At 31.1% G+C, this 25030-nt stretch overlaps 1 protein-coding gene across 1 annotated transcript; it reads left to right on the top strand.

Annotated features, from left to right (window-relative positions):
* The first annotated feature begins 5513 nt into the window (after positions 1–5513).
* Positions 5514–8934, top strand: LOC131638602 (leucine-rich repeat receptor-like serine/threonine-protein kinase BAM1). Its single transcript, XM_058909168.1, has 2 exons — positions 5514–8250; positions 8329–8934. Exons 1-2 carry the CDS (start codon positions 5664–5666, stop codon positions 8766–8768), a joined length of 3027 nt encoding a protein of 1008 aa, XP_058765151.1. The 5' UTR covers positions 5514–5663; the 3' UTR covers positions 8769–8934.
* Positions 8935–25030: the final 16096 nt, after the last annotated feature.

Below are 25030 nucleotides of genomic sequence, written 5' to 3' on the forward strand. Positions count from 1 at the left end.
GAGGTATCACCCTCATAGCCAAAACCAAACCTTCTGTTTCCAGAAACACCATATATCATAGAAGCAAGATGACTTCTGCCAATACTTCTAGATAAGAACTTTCTGAAGCTCGAGTCATATTCTTTCAGAATATGATTCATGCTAGGAATGGATTTTTCTGTTTCAGAAGGAGATCCACTATCTCTGGATAGATTTAAAACTTTTTCCTTCAGTTCAGAATTTTCCAATTCCAGCTTCTTAGTTTCAAATTCAAACTGCTTTTTCAGCTTTTTGTATTTGATACTAAGATGAGCCTTGAGTTCCAGAAGTTCTGTTAAATTGGAAACTAACTCTTCTCTAGATAGTTCAATAAATACCTCCTCAGAATCTGATTCTGATGTAGATTCTGATCCATCATCTTCTGTAGCCATCAGCGCGAAGTTGGCTTGCTCTCCTTCAGAGTCTGATTCTGATTCTGATTCAGAATCATCCCATGTTGCCATAAGACCTTTCTTCTTATGAAACTTCTTCTTGGGATTCTCCTTCTGAAGTTTTGGACACTCGTTCTTGTAATGTCCAGGCTCATTGCACTCATAGCAGACAGCCTTCTTCTTGTCAGATCTTCTATCACCAGAAGATTCTCCTCGTTCAAATCTCTTTGAACTTCTGAAGCCTCTGAACTTCCTTTGCTTGCTCTTCCAGAGTTGGTTTACCCTTCTGGAGATCATGGACAGTTCATCTTCTTCTTCAGATTCTGATTCTTCAGGATCTTCTTCTCTAGCCTGAAAAGCGTTAGTGCATTTTTTAACATTAGATTTTAATGCAATAGACTTACCTTTCTTTTGAGGCTCGTTTGCATCCAGCTCTATTTCATGGCTTCTCAAGGCACTGATAAGCTCTTCCAAAGAAACTTCATTCAGATTCTTTGCAATCTTGAATGCTGTTACCATTGGACCCCATCTTCTGGGTAAGCTTCTGATAATCTTCTTTACATGATCAGCCTTGGTGTAGCCTTTATCCAGAACTCTTAATCCAGCAGTTAGCGTTTGAAATCTTGAGAACATCTTCTCAATGTTTTCATCATCCTCCATCTTGAAGGCTTCATATTTCTGGATTAGAGCAAGAGCTTTAGTCTCCTTGACTTGAGCATTTCCCTCATGGGTCATTTTCAATGACTCATATATATCATAGGCCGTTTCCCTGTTAGATATCTTCTCATACTCAGCATGAGAGATAGCATTCAGCAAAACAGTTCTACATTTATGATGATTCTTGAAAAGCTTCTTCTGATCATCATTCATTTCTTGCCTTGTAAGCCTTACGCCACTAGCTTTCACTAGATGTTTGTAACCATCCATCAGAAGATCCCATAGTTCACCATCTAAACCAAGAAAGTAGCTTTCCAGTTTATCTTTCCAGTATTCAAAGTTTTCACCATCAAATACTGGTGGTCTAGTATAACCATTGTTTTGCTCAGCAGAGCCAGATGTAGATGCAGGTGGATTTGTTGGAATTTCACCAGCCATCTTTTACTGTAGCGTTTTTCTCTTCCTGAATCTTTTCTAAACACGGTTAAGTGCTTGCACCTTAGAACCGGCGCTCTGATGCCAATTGAAGGATAGAAAAACACTTAGAAAGGGGGGGGGGGGGTTGAATAAGTGTAGTCTAAAAACTTGAACGATAAAAACAATTTGCACAGTTATTTTTATCCTGGTTCGTTGTTAACTAAACTACTCCAGTCCACCCCCACGGAGTGATTTACCTCACCTGAGGATTTAATCCACTAATCGCAACAGATTACAATGGTTTTCCACTTAGTCCGCGACTAAGTCTTCTAGAGTATCCTGATCACAACCTGATCACTCCAGGAACAAATGCTTAGACACAAGCTAAGACTTTCTTAGAGTATCCTGACCACCACGTGATCACTCTAATTACAACTGCTTAGACACAAGCTAAGACTTCCTAGAATATCCTGATCAACACTTGATCACTCTAGTTACTTACAAATTAATGTAATCAAATTAGAGTTTTACAATGCTTCTGAAAAGCTATAATCACAACAGTGATATTTCTCTTAAAGTTTAAGCTTAATCTCACTAATATATTACAACAGCAATGTAGTGAGCTTTGATGAAGATGAAGTTTGAGAGCTTTTATTTGAACAACGTTTTAGCAAGTTAATATTCACAGAAATCGTCAACCTTGCTTCTCATCAGAACTTCATATTTATAGGCACTTGAGAAGATGACCGTTGGGAGCATTTAATGCTTTGCGTATTCCGTACAGCATTGCATTTAATGTTTCACTCTTTTGTCAACTACCTCGAGCCTTGTTCACGTTGTGTCTACTGACGTTGCCTTTAATAGCTTCTAACGTTCCTTTTGTCAGTCATCGTAGCCTGCCATCTTGTACTTGCTTCTGATATGATGTTTGTGTATACAACGTTTGAATATCATCAGAGTCAAACAGCTTGGTGCAGAGCATCTTCTTGTCTTCTGACCTTGAAGTGCTTCTGAGCGTGATACCATGAGAACTTCAGTGCTTCTGCTTCTGATCTCAAGTTCTTCTGATGCTTCCATAGACCCATGTTCTGATTTTGCCTTGACCATCTTCTGATGTCTTGCCAGACCATGTTCTGATGTTGCATGCTGAACCTTCTGAGTCAAAGCTTCTGAGCGCTGATTTGTGCATACTCTTTATATATTTCCTGAAAGGGAAATTGCAATGTATTAGAGTACCACATTATCTCACACAAAATTCATATCCTTGTTATCATCAAAACTAAGAATATTGATCAGAACAAATCTTGTTCTAACAGAAATACCTATCATATTACTACACATTGCATAAGTATATAATCAAGATAATGGAATTCTCCCCCTTACCTTAGATTAAACTCCTTCTTCTTCAAGAATCTCCCAATTTTCCTCTTCTTTTTCTACTATCCTCTATTCTCTTGTATTCTCCAAAAGTGAAAGTTATGAAAACTAAACCTAGTTCTCTTAATATCTTCTCTTAAGTTAATTGGGCTTAACCCACCAAAACATCTAGTATTGTATTTCTATTACTTAGGTCCAGTTAGTTATATCTCCCTAATAACTTAATTAACTCAATAGCACAAATACACACATAATATAATTAATTAATCATTATATCACATAATAATTAAATAAAATAAATAATCAATAAAAATACCAAATAACATAATTAATAATATAACTAATAAAAATCGGGATGTTACAGCTAACGCACTGAACTACCTTGCAACAATTCTTGGGAAAACATTTGAATTGTATTTATATGTTTACTGTAGAGATCTTTGTGATGACATTATTGATTGTTTAGTGAGTCATTTCGATCAGGCATGCATATATAGATTGTAGTTAGTTAGGACTTCGGTCTAGAGAGGTCAGGTTCAGAGAGGAACCATGACAGTCTCAAGTCCAAAGATGGACACGAATCAGAGAGGAACCAGAGATAGAGATAAATTAGTAATACACCTTTGACGCCCAAAATCCAGTACCACATGCATATTGAAGGAGAAGTTGTAGCATTTGCATTATAGATTGATTTGTTGATGCTCGTGAGAAGGATCTTTGTATTATCATTACTATCCCACTGCTTATTTTCAGCGCTATCATTTGTAAGGATTATTCTCACCCTTTTTTTTTGTGACTTTGTGCAAATGATGTATGGATACTCAGGAGGATTAATTGCTATTGTGAGTTAGAATATGGCTTTGTAACTCTCTTTTTGATTTACTTTTTTTCGCTTTTAGATGGATTGCTTTGATCTGTAACATCGGGGAACGAGACTTCTGCTCGTTTTGAGTTAATGTTAGATTTTGTTGAATTTTTTGTCATAACTGATGTTTATTTTGAGTAATTTTGATTTATGAGACTATGTGATGATGTTGCAAAAGGTTTTATTTTCCGCTGCAAACTGTTAAATTCAATTACAGGTGTTTTATTTGAGAATGTGTGACACTGTTGGATGAGTATATGTTTTATTTAATTGAAGTTATGTCAAGTCGGGACTAAGGTGTTACACTTCTAGTTAAATTGTCGAAGTTTTGAATCAAGAAGCACATTTGAGAATGATTTAAGTCATACCAAGTTTGGATTTAGAACAACACTCCATTTTGGTAAAAATTGGAGTTTTAGAAATGTGATTCGAATCACAGGCTGACATGATTCAAATCATAGTGTGCAAAGACGTCAATTGCTTCTGTGATCCTGATTGGAATAACAGAAGTCCTTGATTTGAATCAAACATATTACATAAAAAGAGAATTTGCTTCTATCTATGTGATTCAAATCATAACAGTCCATGACTCGAATCAGAGAGGTTTAATTCAAATCACTAATATGCTTGACTTGAATAAAAAATAGATAGAAGATTTTGCCTTTTGGCTATATGGATCTAATTCGAAACAAAAGTTTTGCTAACTTGAATCACATGACTCAAAACATAAAAAGGGTTGATTCAAATCATGGGAGCAATTTTTTTTGCTCTTGGACCTTGATTTAAATCATTTACTCTCTTGACTCGACTCATACTTCTTGCTTGTGACTCAAATTAAATAGCATTTTTCTCTCATTTTTGTGCAAGATCTCCAACACCACATATATAAACCTTTTTTCAAATCCCTTTCACAATGTTCATAACGTTGATGTCCACTTTATGATATAGAACTTACAACATGCCTTTTCTCTCAACTTTCAAAATGGATTTTGAATTTTGTTTTGAATTTTGTAAAGAAAATCTCTTTATCTTTAATTTCTTGCATAATCTATTGTTATTTGGATTAAGTTCTCATCTCAAGTTGTGAGAAAAATATATATTATCAATATCTTCTTAAAAATTATGTGTCACTTGAATAAAAAACTTATATATATATATATATATATATATATATATATATATATCAAAAAATAAATTTAAATTATTTTTCTATAATAAAATATTAAAAAAACATCATTAGTAGTTTTAAAAACCCATTTGGTAGTTAGTCATTAATAATTTTAAAAACTCATTTCATGAGATGGTAGTTAGTAGTACCAACCAAATCATAGATGAAAAAATTTAAATAACAATGTTTATAAAAAAAATTACATAAAAAACAAGGTTTTCATAAAATTTACCAAAATGTCTAGGTTTTGCAGGACCCCCTAGAGTATGCGCCAAACCATTTGGCGCATTAGTATAAAATTTTTTGAGTTAGCCAATCCATTTGGCTTAAATGTTGAAAAGTAAAAAAAAAAAAAAAAAAAAAATTCACATTTGCGCCAAACCATATGGCGCATACTCCTAATTTTTATACTAATGCGCCAATTCATTTGGCGCATACTCCAGGGGGTCTTCAAAACCTAGACACTTTGGTAAACTTTTTGAAAAACTTGTTTTTTTGGTAATTTTTTTTTTAAACCTTGTTATTTAAATTTTTTTTTCCCCAAATCATATACTATAATTAAAAAAAGTCGAATGGATAATAAAACATAAAATAGACATTGGTACTCCTCCTATACCACAAGGACAATACAAATCATTCATCATGTTGGCTATACTATATTCATGAGAGTTAAAAAGAGCCACCCTTGAACCTTCTTCAACACTCATTCACTCACTCACTCACTCTCACTTTCACTCCACCATTTCCCTCTCTCACACACAAAAACAAAATGCGCCTCCTTCTATCATTACTCCTCTTCCTCACACTCCACTCCCTTCCCATTTCCACAACACACATCTCCGAACCCCAAACCTTACTCTCCTTCAAATCCTCTTCCATCTCAACCGACCCAACCAACTCCCTCTCCTCATGGACCACAAAAACCACCCACTGCTCCTGGCACGGTGTCCAATGCGGCCAACACCGCCACGTCATATCCATCAACCTCTCTTCCCTCTCCCTCACCGGTGTACTCTCCGACGACATTTCAAATCTCCCTTTCCTCACCAACCTCTCCCTCGCCGATAACAAATTCTCCGGCCCTATTCCTCCTTCTCTCTCGTCTCTCTCTTCTCTTCGCTACCTCAACCTCTCCAACAATGTCTTCAACGGTACTTTCCCTTCTCAGCTTTCTACTCTCGGCAACCTTCAGGTTCTTGATCTCTACAACAATAACATGACCGGTTCACTTCCTCTATCGGTTACTCACATGTCGTTTCTCCGTCATTTGCATCTCGGAGGAAACTTTTTCACCGGGAGAATCCCTTCCGAGTACGGTGTTTGGTCTCATCTCGAGTATCTTGCTGTTTCCGGTAATGAGCTTTCCGGACCTATTCCACCGGAGATCGGGAACCTTACTTCACTCCGGGAGCTTTACCTTGGTTATTATAACACCTACGAAGGTGGTATCCCGCCGGAGATTGGTAACTTATCGGAGATGGTGAGACTTGATGCTGCTTACTGTGGTTTAACCGGCGAGGTTCCGGCGGAGTTGGGTAAGCTTCAGAAGTTGGATACTTTGTTTCTTCAGGTGAATGCGCTTTCCGGGTCTCTTACGCCGGAGCTAGGGAACTTGAAGAGCTTGAAATCTATGGATTTGTCGAACAATGGTTTCACCGGTGAAGTTCCGGTGAGTTTTGCTGAGCTGAAGAATCTTACTCTTTTGAACTTGTTTAGAAACAAGCTTCATGGAGCGATACCGGAGTTTATCGGCGAGATGCCGGCGCTTGAAGTGTTGCAGATTTGGGAGAATAACTTCACCGGAAGCATTCCTCAGAGTTTGGGGAAAAACGGGAAGCTTACACTTGTTGATGTTTCTTCGAACAAGTTAACTGGTTCTCTTCCACCTTATATGTGTTTTGGGAACAAGCTTCAAACTTTGATAACTTTAGGGAATTTCCTTTTTGGTCCCATTCCAGATTCACTTGGAAAGTGTAAATCTTTAAGCAGAATCCGAATGGGTGAGAATTTTCTCAATGGGTCAATTCCAAAAGGACTTTTTGGTCTTCCAGAGCTTACACAAGTTGAGCTTCAGGATAATCTTTTATCTGGAAACTTTCCTCAACCTGTTTCTATGTCTCCGAATCTTGGTCAAGTTACTCTTTCCAACAACAAGCTTTCTGGACCATTGCCACCTTCCATTGGAAACTTCACCAGTGTTCAAAAGCTTCTCCTTGATGGGAACCAGTTTTCAGGTGAAATACCTTCTGAGATTGGGAAGTTACAACAGCTTTCTAAGATAGATTTTAGTCATAACAGATTCTCTGGTTCGATTGCGCCTGAGATTAGTCACTGTAAGCTTTTAACTTTTGTTGATCTTAGTCGTAACGAGCTTTCCGGTGAGATTCCTAATGAAATCACTAGTATGAGGATATTGAATTACTTGAACCTTTCAAAGAATCACCTTGTTGGGACTATTCCGGGGTCAATTTCCTCAATGCAAAGCTTAACTTCTGTTGATTTTTCGTACAATAATCTAACTGGTTTGGTTCCTGGTACTGGTCAATTTAGTTACTTTAACTACACTTCTTTTCTTGGTAACCCTGGACTTTGTGGACCTTATTTGGGTCCTTGCAAAGATGGTGTTGTTAATGGTCCTCATCAATCTCATGTTAAAGGACCACTGTCTTCTACTGTGAAGCTTTTGCTTGTTATTGGGTTGCTTGTGTGTTCCACTGTATTTGCTGTTGCCACAATCTTCAAAGCTCGGTCTTTGAAAAAAGCTAGCGAAGCTCGTGCGTGGAAATTAACCGCATTCCAACGGTTGGACTTTACTGTTGATGACGTTCTTGATTCCTTAAAAGAGGATAATATCATAGGAAAAGGAGGTGCTGGCATTGTTTTCAAAGGCTCAATGCCTAATGGCGATCTTGTTGCTGTGAAAAGGTTACCTGCAATGAGTAGAGGCTCTTCACATGATCATGGTTTCAATGCGGAGATTCAAACTTTAGGGAGAATTCGACACAGACACATTGTTAGATTATTGGGTTTCTGTTCAAACCATGAAACAAATCTCCTGGTTTATGAATACATGCCTAATGGAAGTTTGGGTGAAGTTCTTCATGGTAAGAAAGGTGGTCATTTGCATTGGGATACAAGGTATAAAATTGCTGTGGAGTCTGCCAAGGGTCTTTGTTATCTGCATCACGATTGTTCACCACTCATCGTTCATCGCGACGTGAAATCAAACAATATCTTACTCGATACAAGTTTTGAAGCCCATGTTGCTGATTTCGGACTTGCTAAGTTCTTGCAAGATTCTGGAACTTCTGAATGCATGTCTGCTATTGCAGGTTCTTATGGATACATAGCTCCAGGTAATTATTTGAAATTAAATATTAATCAATGATTGTTTAGTTTATGATGATTGATTAATGTTGAGAGTTTGATTGCAGAGTATGCATACACATTGAAAGTCGATGAGAAAAGCGACGTATACAGCTTTGGCGTGGTACTCTTAGAGCTAGTAGCAGGAAGAAAACCAGTTGGAGAATTTGGCGATGGAGTCGACATTGTACAATGGGTGAGAAAAATGACCGATTCAAACAAAGAAGGTGTTCTAAAAGTTCTCGATCCAAGGCTTCCCTCGGTTCCAATTCACGAGGTGATGCATGTGTTCTACGTCGCCATGCTATGCGTTGAAGAACAAGCGGTTGAAAGACCAACAATGCGCGAAGTTGTTCAAATGCTCACCGAGCTTCCGAAACCGTCCCAAAGTTCAAAACATGTTGAAGAAGACTTAACAACAATAACAATCAATGAATCATCCTCTTTGTCATCATCAAACAGTTTAGAGGCTCCAGAGAAAGAACCTAAAGATCTTCTTAGTATATGAAGTGTGTCTTGTTTGTTTGTTTTTATTTCCTTTAAGGTTATGTAGTTTGGGGCTTTGTTTTGTGGGGTGGGGTTTTAATTAATGTTTGGATATTTATTTTGCTAATGGTTTATGTAATTTGTACAGTTGGGTTATTGGTGGGAATGTATTTGCTTATAATTGTCTCTGTCTTTATCTTCATCCCTTAGCTTTTGTTCATTTGAAAAGTTTTGTTTCTTTTTGTGGGTACCAAATGAAAGGGAGAGGGAAAATGACAAGCAATAGCACACACAAAGGGGTTGTGTATCAAAGTAGGGTGGTTTGGGCAAAATCATTTTTTGGGTTCATACAGAGAAGAAAATTTAAGATGTAGGGTATATATATATATATATATATATATATATATATATATATATATATATATATATATATATATATATATATATATATATATATATATATATATATATATATATATATATATATATATATATATATGAGGAGGGATATTCTTACTCCAGGAGTAAGTTATCAACACTTACTCCTCATCATGACCATTGATTCTTTTCAATCCAATGGTTAAAATTAATGAGTAATTAAATGTGGAGAGAGAAAAATAATACTCATTAGTTTTAACCATTGGATTGAAAAGAATCAATGGTCATGATGAGGAGTAAGTGTTGATAACTTACTCCTGGAGTAAGAATATCCCTCCTCTATATATATATATATATATATATATATATATATATATATATATATATATATATATATATATATATATATATATATATATATATAGAGGAGGGATATATTTACTCCAGGAGTAAGTTATTATAACTTACTCCAATTCTGGACCATTGATTCTTAACAATCTAATGGTTAAAAATAATAAGTAATAGTTTTCTCTCTCCGCATTTAATTACTTATTATTTTTAACCATTAGATTGAAAATAATTAATGGTCAAGATGTGGAGTAAGTTATAATAACTTACTCCTGGAGTAAATATATCCCTCCTCATATATATATATATATATATATATATATATATATATATATATATATATATATATATATATATATATATATATATATATATATATATATATATATATATATATATATATATATATATATATAGACACACATACATTAGGGTATCTTTAATAAAGAATGAATTTAGTTGACAAAAAAAAATTAGGGTATCTTTAAGTGAAAGCATATTACAAACAAAACATTAATTAGATGAAGGGTACAATATCTTGCCTAACTAAAATTTTAAAATTAATCTATTATCTATTATTAATATATAAAAGCAAAAGTACCTGGAAATTACACTAAAAGCCCTCTGAAAAAACTACTAAAACTTTTCTTATTTCATGGGTATAAAAGACTTTTAACAAAATAACTCAATATTATTGATTTGACATTAATTACGGGTGATGTGTCACCCTCTTAATTTTTGTTGGTATTTTATTTTTATTTTTATTTTCTAAAATATATATTACAAAACCCTATTAGCTATTAAATGTTAATGTTGCTATTAAATGTAATGTTCAATACATATACTTTTCCCATGATTTTGATCAAAAGTTTTTACGTTGAAAACATAAAATCCTCCTCTACCTAAAAATGCAATAACTTTTGGCCTTCCAAATTTCTATATTAAATGTAATGTTTAATACATATACTTTTCCCATGATTTTGATCAACCGTTTTTACGTTGAAAACATAAAATCCTCCTCTACCTAAAAATGCAATAACTTTTAGCCTTCCAAATTTCTATACATTTCTTATGTTATATATCTACTACTAAACCAATGGAAATTCACTCTTCACTCCATCTTTTTTTCAGGCTTGAATTTTGTTTTGTTCTTGCAGCCTTTGTTTTTCAAGATGTATTTTTTTTGTTATTGCATCGGTTTGTTGCCGCAAATTTTTTGTAATTCCAAAACTTAATTTGTTCCCTCTTCCATCTCTTTCAATTTTAATCTATTGGTTGTTCTCGAATGGTTTTACAATTTTTTTTCTAAACCTATCGATTTTGTTATATGTTTTAGGGTTTGAAGCTCTATGAAGTCATAACCCATGGCTACGGAAGGAACGTAGGATGAGAAACTCCCAAAATTGGAGGCTGAAGTACAAACGAGTTTTTATTATAATTGGATTTGCTATATTTTCAGATGAGGTGACAAGGCTACTATAATTATCAGAAATTCCGGTTTGTCCACAATCTGCGATCTGCGGTTTCATTTCTTCTATCATGGTTTCGTGGCTAAGATTTATTAGGATTGTTTTTTTGGAATATTTGGTTTTGATTATTGTCTTAAAACTAGGTTGAGAAAATTTTGAGATTTGTGAAATTATAATTTTTTTTATTTGTTTATTTTGAGGTTTATGAAATTATAATTTTTGATTTGTTTTTTTTGGCATTTAGTTGTTGATCAGAAGGAAGTTCCATTCTCAAACACTACTACAATGAACCGATAAATCCTACAAACAAATGCATTAACTGTGCATTAACTGTGTTTAATTTTTAATTAAAATTATATTTTTTTAACTATGTTTAATTTTTAATTAAAATTATATTTTTTTTAAACTTATAAATAATATTTTTTATTTTATAATAAGAAACTTTTAAGCATTTGACCGGAGCTGTCATACATTTTATATTTGGGAAAATAGGCTAATATCTTAAATAGGTTTAAATTTTTTTTAGAATTAACTTATTTGGATTCAACTGGGGTTTCTTAATTCACCTAAATTGACGGGTAGATGTGAAAGTATCTATGAGATACAGTTATTGACATATCATTTTGACGGAGCTGTCATACATTTTAGGTGTGAAAAAATGAGCTAATATCTCAAATAGGTTTAATAAATTTTATTCTCTAACTATGTCTAATTTCTTAATTAAAATTATATTTTTTTAAACTTATAAATTATATTTTTTATATTATAATAATATGCATTAAATGTAGAAACTTTTAAGCATTTGACGGGAGCTGTCATACATTTTATATTTGGGAAAATGAGCTAATATTTTAAATAGGTTTAAATTTTTTAAGAATTAACTCATAAAATTAAAGTTATAAAAATAATTGACCGGTAGATGTGAACGTATCTATGAGATACCAGTTATTGATGGATCATTTTAATGTCTATCTTTTAACTATTTCTTTTGTTACTGTTTTATAAAATTGAAGTTATAAAAATGATTGTACGATTTATTATAAATATGAAGTTGGTACATATTATTAATATAAAATTGAAATTACGTGAATATTTATGAACGACATAATAAGTTATATTATGTTTGATATTCCTAACACGTGAATTAAAATTTGATAAATGATTATAAGTTATAAATATATTAATGTTACTCATTATTTGTATCTATATATGTTACACACTTTATTTATTTTTTTCTAAAGTTTTGATAAATATACATCTTATTTTATGCATTTTACTATGCAGGTATATGATGCAGGTTTTCTTACTGATTGGTTATGATAATTTAAGAATATAGCATTTGAAGATTGTACCTTCTATATATTTTATTGTTTTATTTAAAGAGCTAAAAGTTTAGATGTATTATTAGCACTTTTGTTTTTAACTATTAAGTTTTTGGAATTAACATGACTAAGTTTGGGTTGCATTTTGGTTAAATATATATGTTTGATATATATAAAAGAACTTTTCAAGTCATAATTAGGTACATGTAATGTGAAGTCCCGCCAGACCCGTGCGATAGCACGGGTTTCCTACTAGTTTTAATATTATACTTATTAATTAATATTAATACACTACTTCGGATAAATTATATTTTACTTTTTAATTGACATTTACTATAAAAAGTACTATTATGTTTTTGTTTTCATTCTTTTCATGGTCACAGTAAATAAACAATTGCAAAGGTGCGTTTGACCCACGTTACTACGTTAGAAGGATAGCACAATCAGAACAAGATAGGTTAAAAAATAGTATTTTTTTTATATGTTTTGTTTTTGATGAAATTTTTATGTATAATCTAAACATTTTTGTTTGAATTTTGCAATAATGCGCACATGAAGATATTTATGATCTCTAGATACAGCAATCCAAAGGTTTCTACAAATTCCAGTTAACTATATTAATTCAAGTTTAGTGTTTTTTTCAGAGTTGTCTTGAAAAGTAGGCATAAATTCTTTGATATAAATTTTAATGGAATTTGTAAATTATTTCCTTTTTCACTGATGCCTATTGGTACTGTTAATGGACTTCAAAATGAGTAATTTTGCTATATTTAAAACAACAAATTCAAACTATTTAGACACAAAATACACATTATTTGATTTTGCTTTTAGTGCACTGTTTTGGTTCTTGTTTGCAATTAGCAGTAAAGATGATTTTCTTTAATTTATTACTGTCCAACTCAATTTACAATATTATTTTTGTTGGAGTTATTGTGATGGAATTTTTTAAAAAGGAAAAAAATGAGTGGAGTTATTTAATGAAATCTCTATTAAATCAAAGGATAAAGCAAATTATATGAAAGAGTTACTTATATAGAAAATTATTAATTCAAATATTCTTATTTAGATCAATATTTGTTTCTCGGTCAATAATTATGCAACTTGTAAAATAGAATATTGTCAAGGAGTTTTGAAATCATTTGAAATATGAGGGAAGACCCGTTATTCACAAAAACTGCAGAGGTTATACTAGTCCCTGAGGGCAAAAAAATCTCTATTAAATCCCTTATAAATTTAAGTGAGCTATGTTAGTCCTTTTATTAATTTTTTTAAACTGGTTTTTTCTTACTTTTAAATTGTGTCTGGAAATAAAGACTCATTTTAGTCCCTCATAAAAAAGGAAGAGTCCAAATTAGTCATTGAGAAAAAAAGTCCTTATGTAATTCCTTACAAAATTTAACTGAGTCATCTTAGTCCCTCTTTTAATATTTTTTTCAAACTATTCTTTCCTATTTTTAAACCGTGTCTGGACTTGACAAGATAGACATGCTTTTGGAAATTGAGTACAGGTAAAGGTTGAGTTCCTTTGCATATGGTCTTCAGAATCCGAGTGTCTACTAGAAGCTGAGATACCTAGTTGTGAGACATCATAATCGTATCATTGAATTTGAGTCGTCAGATTCTGATCTTTAATAATCTGAGTCTCAAGCTTCTATTCATATGTTTCTATCTGAGTCAGTGTCCGGTAAATTCTTTGACTAATGATCCTGCACACTTGAACATATGTTAGTATAACTAATTGTTCTTTAAATACTTTGTTATCATCAAAGCCTAAGGGAAATGATATAAACCAATTTTCTTCCAACATACCATGTGTATTATTTTTGCCACAAGTATTATTTACAAAAGTAAGAAATTATTCTAAATCACTCCAGTAGCAGAACTAAATCTTCCTAAAAGATCATTAACAACTGAAACAATAACAACACCTAATACACAAGAATACATAATAAGAAAAACCATTGTCACCCACCCATAAGCCTGATAATAAACCCAACAAAAAAAATCGTTGTGGTATCGCAATGATTTATCTACAATCCCTTCATAAATAATTCCAAATCAACAGTCATAAAATAGGAGTTCAGTCACAGTTTAAAAATAAGAAAAAATCGATTTGAAAAAAATATTAAAAGAGGGACTAACATGACTTAATTAAATTTTTATAAGAGATTAGCTCAATTGGCAATTGTTAGTTGGGTTAAGGAAGCTGTTGGTCCATGATTCAATACATGGCAGCAACATTTATTTGTAAACAAGTTGTTGATAATTTATAAATCAACAACTTTAAAAAAAAAAAAAAACTATTAATGAGTTATTAGTAGAAACAATCAAATTCAAATTTCACCCTCATTCAAATTTGAAAAAAGAAATTCATGCACCTCTTCCATTTATCATTCTTGTTCCTTTTAACAAAAAATAACGTTTTTTTGGGGTTCAGATCCTCTCCATTTCTCAAAAGAAATGAAGAATATCATTACTAATATTTTCATTAACCTCCAAAGATTGGTCTAATGATGGAGGCTTGATTCTATAGAGTGTGCTCCTCTCAGAACTCTGTTCTGGCTTTAAACAAGATCCCTTCTAATGGACGATGGGAGTAATCGAATGATCAAATCTCATAGTCGAATGATGATGTTAATGTGATTAATGAGTTGAGTTTTTTTAAAGATAACATGTCAAATGCCGCATATTCAAACACATATTTTTGTATCTAATGTCTTTATACTATTAGTTGAGTTGACTTGTTAAAACCTAATGTAGCAAGTTCTACCCCCTTTCCTAGAGTTTTTTTGACAAAATTTTCTCTCAAAATTTATGCGGAGATAGATAAATTGAATTATGTATAAATTTATTTATTTAAATAAGTGAATGAAATAACCTTTGCTAAGCTGGTGGAGTGTATACCTTGCATAGTACAAGTTACCTGGTATCTCTGTAAATAGTTGTTTATAAATCACAAGTGAAACCAAAAAAGCCCACTTAGTGACTCTGATATACAGTTTTAGTCTTGCTTTCAACTTTCTCGACTATGTTTGAGAGTTTGGAGGAGAAGGGAGAGAAGGACTTTGAAAAAGTAGAAGGATTGAATGGAAAGAATTGAATGATTTTGATTGAGAGGATTTTAAAGGATTTACTTCTATTCATATCACCAAAAACCCCATAATATGAAGAACTCAAAATTTATATTGAAGGAGAGCTATGAAGAGTTTTGGAGGGCTTACATGAATTTTCAAAATATTTTTTATGTTGTTACAGTATTCAAAAAATTAAAAATATAATAATGATATACTCTTTTATCATTCTATACAAAATTATTTTTTAATAAATGTTAAATATTTTCTTATATTTCTTTAAAAATTTATTTTCGAAAACCTTCTTTTTCCCTCAAACTTCCAAACATAATCTTATTGTACAGGACTACATTCACCCCTTTATTGTTCAGTTTCCATATTCATTCTTCTTCTTCTATTGGCAAACTTGTTTTCTACTTACCTAATTCCTAAATTCCAATAGAAACAAAGGTTTACCTAATTTCAGTGACTGATAAGATATTAAAAAAGAAAGAGTAATTAAGTTGGTTTAGTAGGCTAGATTTATTAGAGAAAATATAGCACTCGCCGCCCAAGCACATTCAAGTGTTCATTAAACAAAAAAAATTCTATCTTTAATTTTTTTAAGTTGTTAATTTTTTTACTAAAAATAAATAATATTCATTCATTCAAATTGATAGACTACATCGCTGACTAAAATTTTACGTATGCAGTATCAATTATGTCTTTTTTTTTGCGGACTTTTGTGTAGAGAGTCTAAACGGGACAGATATGATCGTTTGCCACCCCTATCCAAAGCCATCAACGCCTGAAGAAGAATTACCATTTATAGTCATTGACTGCATGAGTTATAAATTGTGGGATAGTTGTCATTCATGAGATCATTATAAGTGCAATTATTTTTTGAGCTAAACAACTTTTTGTAGAAGTTAATATGATTATTTAATTCAATACATTGGTTTAAAAAATATTTCCATTCTTCGGTCTAATGATTTTTTTACTAGCATATCTCAATTTGACTTATCTTGTACCTCCAAAATTGGTTATGCATACACAATTTTGGAGGAAAAATTTTTTTGTTCTAGGTTGAGTAAATTTGTTCCACCCCTACCTTTTCTCTCGACCACGGTAAATTCTTCCTTATGTGGCTCGAGAAGATTGTCTTCATCACCCCAAAGGTTATTGTTCTTCTCAAAATGCAAACTATCACATGGACCTCTCATCGAATTCTTACCAATATTTTTCATAACCATCAGAGCATGATCAAATTGCTCCATTCTATCATAAGCTATCTCTTTATCAATCACCAAATTCTCATTCAAATTATTAATTCAAATTATTACGAGTCTCTAATACTATTTCTTCTTCATTCAATGAGCTTGTTTATGATAAATACTCCTTATTAGCATTAACCTTATTCTCTGGATGAATGACTACAACAAAGTTCTCATTTTCTATGTCATTATAAAGAATATGATTTTCTATCTTATTCAAATCTACAGAGTCATCTTTCACTATGTCATCCACTATAACATTTAAAGATTCATCACTTTGTATGTCATTCACAATATCATTAACTAGTATAACGTGTTTAGACCTTTTAGGTGTGTATCTTGTAGATTCTTTAATAAGTGAATTTTCAACATTCTGACTTTCAATTTCAACTTCCAATATTTGTCAACACACATAGTGATCACAAAAGAGAGATAAATTCTCGTATTCCTATTTAACATAGAACGCATAACCCTCTCGTTCCACCAAAATATGATCGTAGAGAGAATCGAACATGTTAATGTCTATTTGCACACGAGAAAATATCCCAAAATTTTTTTCTTGTAAACTCATCAATTGATAAAAGGGTGCGGTGAAAAATCAATTACATTGAAGACACATCCAAAACTAAATTGGAATCCAAAAACTTCCAATTAAAAAAAAAAATTAAAATTGTCCTTCATCACTTAAAGATCACTTAAAGAGAAATGTCATATTTATAAAATCACTCTAGAATTTATAATAAAGACATCTAATAAATCTCATTAGATGTTTTTAATATATTAGGAACATTTTTTATCCTTAAATATTATTGTATAATTATATCAAATTATTCAAATCTTGTCACATATCTATCTTTCTTTTTAACACTTGTGATCATTCTATTTGTAACATTTTACATTATGAATTATCTCTTTTCAAAATTTCTATATTTTTATCGCATATATCAATTGATCTATTCAAATATTAATAATTTAATGTTCTTTGTTGAATTGGTTAAAATAGAAACCTCAAGATAAATTCTCAGCCTCAGACCCGCCATAACTCTGATGGTGGGATGTGGACCATGCTCTGCAAAGCATAGTTGAGAGACTTCAGAGTTAGGGATAGTCATAAACAGAAAATCTGACACACTGAGACTGAAAGGTACACACGTTACATAATCAATATTGGTTTGTTATGAGTTAAGTGAAACTGTATTAGGAGTTGTTGAAACTGTTGGTAAAAGATTCATCTTCATCTTAGGTAAGTGTCCAAACCTATTTCCTCACATAGTCTAGCTATCTAGCTACCAAACCTTCAATAAAGAAAGGCTTGATATGGTTAAAGTTAGAGGGATAATTATGGTTGGTGTGTCATAACTAAGAAGAAAATGAGACGCATGTGAAATTCAAATGTTTGGGGCCAGTTTGTTCCCTGTATTACCTAAAGGAAAAACATTGACAATATTTGTATTCTTTTTTGGTTGGGTTGGTTTTAGAATTTGAGGGAGTGTTTTGGAATTTTGGAAAAGAAAAGTGATAAGAGTGCACGGTTAAATATGCTGGAAATAAAACAACATTGCATGGAGACATATTGATTTTGTTTGTTATGATTGTGATGATAGGATGTGATGTCATGCACTAGGTGGAACCATTTGGTCACTAGTGAGGAAAAAAGGACTTTATGGTGTACGAAACATAGTGGTAATTTTTTTTGGGTCTAGTACTGTTCTTTAACTATGGTTAATTAGTTTTGAAGATTAGTGGAATCTAGATAAATTGATCATATTATTATGTAGAAAATGTTACTAGAGTAGTGTTTTGCTAAATAAAATCAAACCACTTTGGAAAATTAGAGATATAGATATGGGGTGCCTTTTCTATGGGGCCATTTGGTATGGTACCAGAAAATTATAGAATGCAAGTATGGAGAGAAAGTCACCTTTAATTTAAAGAGATAAAGAAGATATAAATTAATATATTAGTCACTATAATTTTTTAAATAAAAAAGTTGTGTCGGCCTTTATATGATAATTTTTTTAATCAATTTTGTGTGAAAAATATAAAAGTGGTTTTCTTTTTGGTCTTTATACAAAAGTGGTTTTTATTCTAAAATGAATAAATAAATAAGTATAAATGGTTCTAAAAGTTAAAATCTGGTAAATAAAAAACAACTAATACTATGACTTGGGATGACATACTCACATGACAATGAAAGATTTAGTGATCTTATAGTTTATTTTAATACTTAATAAGTTTATTTTTAGATGCGATTTTAAATAGTATTTTATTATATAAATTTGTTTTGTCTTTCATTCTGATTTACTTTATTTCTTTCTTTAAGATGTTATCAAGTATCATATCTTTTTTAATTAATTTTAATGTTTTTTTTTTAGGGATGGTGGATTGAGGAAGTGGAAAATTTTCCTTCATTAATTTAGATTCTATTAATTTTAAAAAAGAAATTAATGGAGGTTTGGGCGTTAGGAGGTTGAATGAGTTTAACTTAGTCTTATTTGATAAATGGTGTTGGAGAATTTTAAATGAGTCAATAAATCTTTGTTATGGGGTATTGTGTGCTTGGTATGGTGAAGAAGGAGCGCAATTATGTTTTGGGGGAAGTGGTGGATCTGTTTGGTAGAGGAATTTGAAAAACATATAGGAGGGTGTTGGTTTGGTCAATGGAGGGTGGTTGCTTGATAACATTGATCGAAAGATAGGAGATGATTCTTTTACGCTATTTTGAAAAGATCCTTGGCATGATGGTATTTCTTTGAATGTAAGATTTATAGGCTATATGATTTAGCGGAGAATAAAATGATGTCTATAGCAGAAATGAACGAGTTGGAGTGGGGTAGAATGGTGAGGCGTGGAAATGGCGTAAGAGATTGCTTGCGTAGGAGGATGAGTTGGTGGGAGAGTGTATTGAGCGGTTAACCTTTGTTATTTTGCTGGTGGACGTTGAAGACCGTTGGGTGTGGAATTTACACCCCTCTTCTTGCTACACGATCAACATTGCTTAAAAAAATTGTCTGAAATTGACGACAACAACAATCAAGCTAACTTCTAAATTTTGTGGTTAAAGATAGTGTCGCTTAAGGTTTATATTTTTATTTTGCAGTTGTTTTTTAATCGTATTTCGACGAAGAACAATTTGAATAGGCGTCGAATTCTTGCTATGAACGATCGCAGATGTGTGGCGAATTGTGGTGTGGATGAAGACATAGATCATTTGTTTGTAAATTATGATTTTTTTCGGTATACTATGGCTTATTATTTATAATTGGTTAGAGTTCTCAACGGTATCTAAAGGAAAGTTATTGGATCATCTCATATAGTTTGGTGGATTAGGTGATTTTTCGAAAAATATTTGGTTGGCTCTTAACATTATTTGCCTCTATGTGATTTAGGTTATTTGAAAAGAGCGAAATAGACGTATATTTCAAAATAAAGTGGAGAATTTACTAGCGTTATTTCAAAAGGTAAAGTTTCAGTTGTTTTCATGGTTAAAGTCATATGTTATTTTTGTTATGATTGTTAGTCCGGTGGTTAAATCCTTTAACTAGTTTATCAATTGTTTTCAATAAACCACTTGTTGCTGTTTTTTTTCCAGAGTTTTATGTTGTAATTTTTAATTCTTCTTATTTTCGATACATGATTGACTTGTTTTAAGAGAATTTCTTTACCCACCTCCCTATTTTCTTGGTCACCTCTGGTGAAAAACCCAAAATATCCTTATTTCGGAAATGCATTTCCGAAAACACGAAAAAAGGTGTTTTCCGAGATGCATTTCCAAAAACACCCCCTTTTTGGGAGAGGGGTGTCTTCGGAGATGCATATCCGAAATATTCCAAGACCAAATTGGTCTTGGAGTGTTTCGGATATACACTTCCGAAAGAATTCAATAATTATTAAAAAATTAAAATCAAGTTGAATCAATACAATTAATAGGTATAAAATCAAGGTGAATCAATAAAATGAAGGTGAATCAATAAAATCAAGGTGAATCAAAATTTCCTAAACAATTTTAAAGTTAAAAATTATTTTACTAACTTATATAAATCAAAAACATTTTAATTTCATAAGTAAATTTTGAATTATATAGAATTAAATATAAAATTTATTCATCAAATAAAATTAAGACAATTTTTTTTTAATTTTTTTAAACTAAATAAAAAATTATAACGCATTTTTAATTATGAATCAGAATAGAAATATATAAATATATAATAATAATTATTAATTTTGTAATTGAAATATATAAATATATAATATATAAATATATAATAATAATTATATAAATATATAATAATTATTATAAATTAAAACACTCATTTTTTTAATTTTATAATTATTATATAAATATATAAATATATTTATAATTAATATATAATAATTATTATATAAATATATAAATATATAAATTAAAACACTCATTTTTTTAATTTTTTTGTAAATATATAATAATTATTATAAATATATAAATATATAAATAAAAAATTATAACTCTTAAGTGAAATTATTTTAATTTTTTTAATTAAAATTATTTTAAATTTTAAAATATGAATCAAAATAGAAATATATAATAATTATTATTCATAACTCATAAATTATATCAAAATATATAATTATTATTATTCATTACTCATAAATTATATCAAATTTATGATATATGAATTAATTAATATCCTAAAATTAGTTTTTGGGATTATTAGATTTTTTTTTTCGGAGATGCATCTCCGAATTAATCAAAAGGGTAATGCTAACGAGTGCCCCGGGGGCACTGGTTAAGAGATTAAAAAGGTAAGTAGAGCATTGTTTAATAGATTAAAAGATAATTTTTTTTACCTAAAATATATGTATTCAATGCATTGAAATCATAAATAATTAATTCTTCTAAATAATATTATGTTTATTCAATGCATTGATCTAGATTAATTTCTTTATTTGGAATGCTTAACCAGTGCCCCGGGGGCACTCGTTAGCATGACCCTAATCAAAATCTCAATTTTTGGTATTTTTTCGGAAATGTACTTCCGAAATCTGGAAATATTTAGAAAAAAAAAATTTCAGAAATACATTTGCGAAGCAGGGGTAAAGTGGAGTTTTCGGTGGGGTGACCCCATTGGGAGGTGGGTAAAGAAAAAAACTGTTTTAATCATTAATATATATCTCATTTTGGCTTAAAAAAAACCGACACATTAAGGCATTAAGAAAAGTGTTTTAAGCCAAATTATTACAATAATGGTATAAATAAATAAACGTAATGCTTTCAGTTATTGTTTAATCAAAATCAATTCATTTTAAATTACTTTTCACCAACATGCACCAAAACTCTTTGAAATTTGAACCATAATCACGATCAATTGTATGGAACATCTACAACAGCTGGAATCCAAAGCTATTACTGATAGAGACTGTAATGGTTTAAGAAGAATCCTAAAACACTTGGACACATTATTACTCTATGATCATCTCAACTATGGAAGAATCTTTGTACACTGAAGAAGCCAAATGCATAGGACAAAATCATTTGTTAAAAATATAAATAAAAATACCAATATACATGTTAACATACGAAAAACAAAGCTCTTAGACATGACATGAAAGTTCAATATGTTTGGTTTGAAAAGAATAACAGTGGACGAAATTGTAGTTAAGAATTTGAGAGTTGAAAGACATAAAGATGATTTGGTACTAAGATGACAAACAACTTTGCAAGAAAATCTAACAAAATAAGTGGAAGCAGGAGAGGAATTTGGACTTTTTCTCCCATTTGTTTTTTTGAAATTTTGTTGGACCTGTTACGTTGTACATACATGTAATATCAAATCACCAATTCTATTCTCTACTATTTTAATTTTGATATCATATGTTGCTACATACTGTTGTTTTGTCTTATGTTGCTTTTGAGATTTATTTGGTTGAAAGATATGCAATATATGTCTGCGAGTGAAAGCTCCGACGCAGTGTTTTAAAAATCGGACCGGACATCAAACCGGTGAGGGTACTGAGTCACTGGTCTATTGGTCGAACCACTGGGTCACGGGTCGAACCGCATGACTAAACCGGGTTAAACCAGATAACTCGGTTGAATAGACCGGTCGTTATAACACAATTATATAGGTATAAAATCTGTCGAACCGGATGATTCAGTCCCTACAAAATATAACTAGTACATATATTTTTTGAAAATATCATATTATAAAAAATTTCACAAGTTCATAATTTAAATTCAAATTTTATACATAAGTATCACACACAATCAAATAGTACATAATTATAAAATATAAACAAAAGTTTAATCGCAACATAATTTAATTGAATAATTTATAACAAAATAATTTCATTGTCTACTAAATTTAATTTCAATAAAAGAAAAATTGTTTCAATGTTGGGATCTCCTTCTTCAATATCAAAATCATCTCTAACAAAATCAACCGCATCTACAATCATTTTTTTTAATTTTTTATTAATTTTTTTTTAATTTTTTTAATTTTAATTTTTAATTAAAATAGTCAAAATGACATTGTTTTAATTTTTTAAAATTAAAAAAAATAAAAAAAATAAAAAATGCATTTAAACCACCGGTTCACAAAAACCGCCGGTTTTCCCGGTTTTAGCGGTTTACACCGATTTTGACCGGTTCATACCGGTTCAATGACATTCCCGATCCAGCTATTGAACCAGACCGGTTACCTGGCCGGTTCCCGGTTCGACCGGCCGGTCCGGTCCGATTTTTAAAACACTGCTCCGACGTTGAAATTGTATCTGTATGTTTTTTATTATTTATTTTTTCGAAAACCATTGGTATTTTATATACACACTTTTCATATTTTACTATATTCTTTTTTGGATTCATCAATTAATTTGGGTTAGAGTATTAACAGTGCTAAAAAAAATTATGGACTGAAAAAAAATTATAAATTGAACCGAACTGCTGAATCGAACTAAACTGAAATTAAAATAATCAAACTATTATGTTTGGTTAATAAACTGAACCAATAATTTATTAAAGATTCTAGAACCTAACTAAATTATAAATAACCAAACATAAACTAAAACTGAACCATTATTTTTAAGACAAGAAAACTGAAAGGTCTCAGTATAGCACTGGACTTGTAACTTAAGTGAAATGATAAAAAGAGGAATAATCTTAAACATAATCTTAAACTTTTTATCTCCAATAAATTTAACATAAATTAAAAGTAGTTTTATATAACCAAACAATAGGATGTGAATTGAGAATTTAATTTCAGTTTAAAAATATTTCGGTCATTTTAAAATATAAACAATTTTTAAAGAAACTAACTAAAAAAGTTTCTGTTTATATTTTAAAAATATTTTATTGTAAATATATAGAAAATACGGTAAATGAACATCAAATTATACCTACATCAAATTATACCTTGTTCTTTCCTTACAATGCAAATATATTTTTATAAATGCAATTCTATTTTGGAATATGCATTGATTTGAATCGATTGATAATTTAGATTGTCAAAAAAATCATGTAAAAAAATATATTAAAAATATGTTTACCAACTAAAAAAAGTGTTAAAAACAAGTTTAAAATGATTTTTTATTAAAATAAATTCAAAAATAAGTAACGGTTTGATTGTTTAACAAATAGTTTGATTTGGAAAAAATGTTTTCTAATGGTTCGGTATGATTCGGAATTCCGAACCATTATACCAAACCAATAATTTTGGTTCGGTTCAGTTCAAGATAAATTAAAATGGTTCAGTTCAGTTCGAATAACTTTTTATTATGGTTTGGTTCAGTTCGGTTTTCTTACATAACCATACCACTAACAGCCCTAGTGTTAACGATCTACCCATGTTCCACTGTGTTAGAGATCTGAAACACTACATCAAGAGTCCAACATCGTAATTCAAGCATATTATGATATGGAACAACGACGTTGTCTGTAGAAATCGACTATTGATTCTTGTAAAATTTGACTATCAGATCTCTTTTGATCCAAATCCAGATCACAACAGTATAATCTTATGATGGAGAAGGTAACTCCCGATTTCGACCTCTTTCATTGCTCCAAACAACCTAGTTCAGCATTGCCACCGATGTTTTTGGTCGATGAGATCACAAAGACATCACCAAGGCAAGAAGAGCTTCTCGTGCTCAACTCTACGCGATATGCGGTGCAGATTTAAGAAAGAAAAAACGACAGACCAATGTTAGGTTTTTGTGATCACGAGAAGGTAGATGGAATCCCTTAATGCTACGTTGTCGTTGGTCATAGCCACCACCGTCATAAACCACGACCTATCAGGCCTCCTTACAGATGACAGAAGTACGTGTAACTTGATGCACTTAGAAATCTTTAGGAGATTAGGTATGTGAGTGCAAGATCTAAAACCATGTGAAGATAATAGCCTTATGACATTCAATGATTCCACTACTCGACCATGTGAGGGAATAGATATGACAGTTTGGCTCGAAA

This window comes from Vicia villosa, linkage group LG1 (assembly GCF_029867415.1).
Source record: "Vicia villosa cultivar HV-30 ecotype Madison, WI linkage group LG1, Vvil1.0, whole genome shotgun sequence".
Classification (NCBI taxonomy): domain Eukaryota; kingdom Viridiplantae; phylum Streptophyta; class Magnoliopsida; order Fabales; family Fabaceae; genus Vicia; species Vicia villosa.

Bases quoted from the DNA above. Each gene is read 5' to 3' on its own strand.
- LOC131638602 (XM_058909168.1), top strand. From the start codon at position 5,664: ATGCGCCTCCTTCTATCATTACTCCTCTTCCTCACACTCCACTCCCTT. The intron at 8,251-8,328 runs GTAATTATTTGA...GTTTGATTGCAG, and splicing joins TTATGGATACATAGCTCCAG to AGTATGCATACACATTGAAA.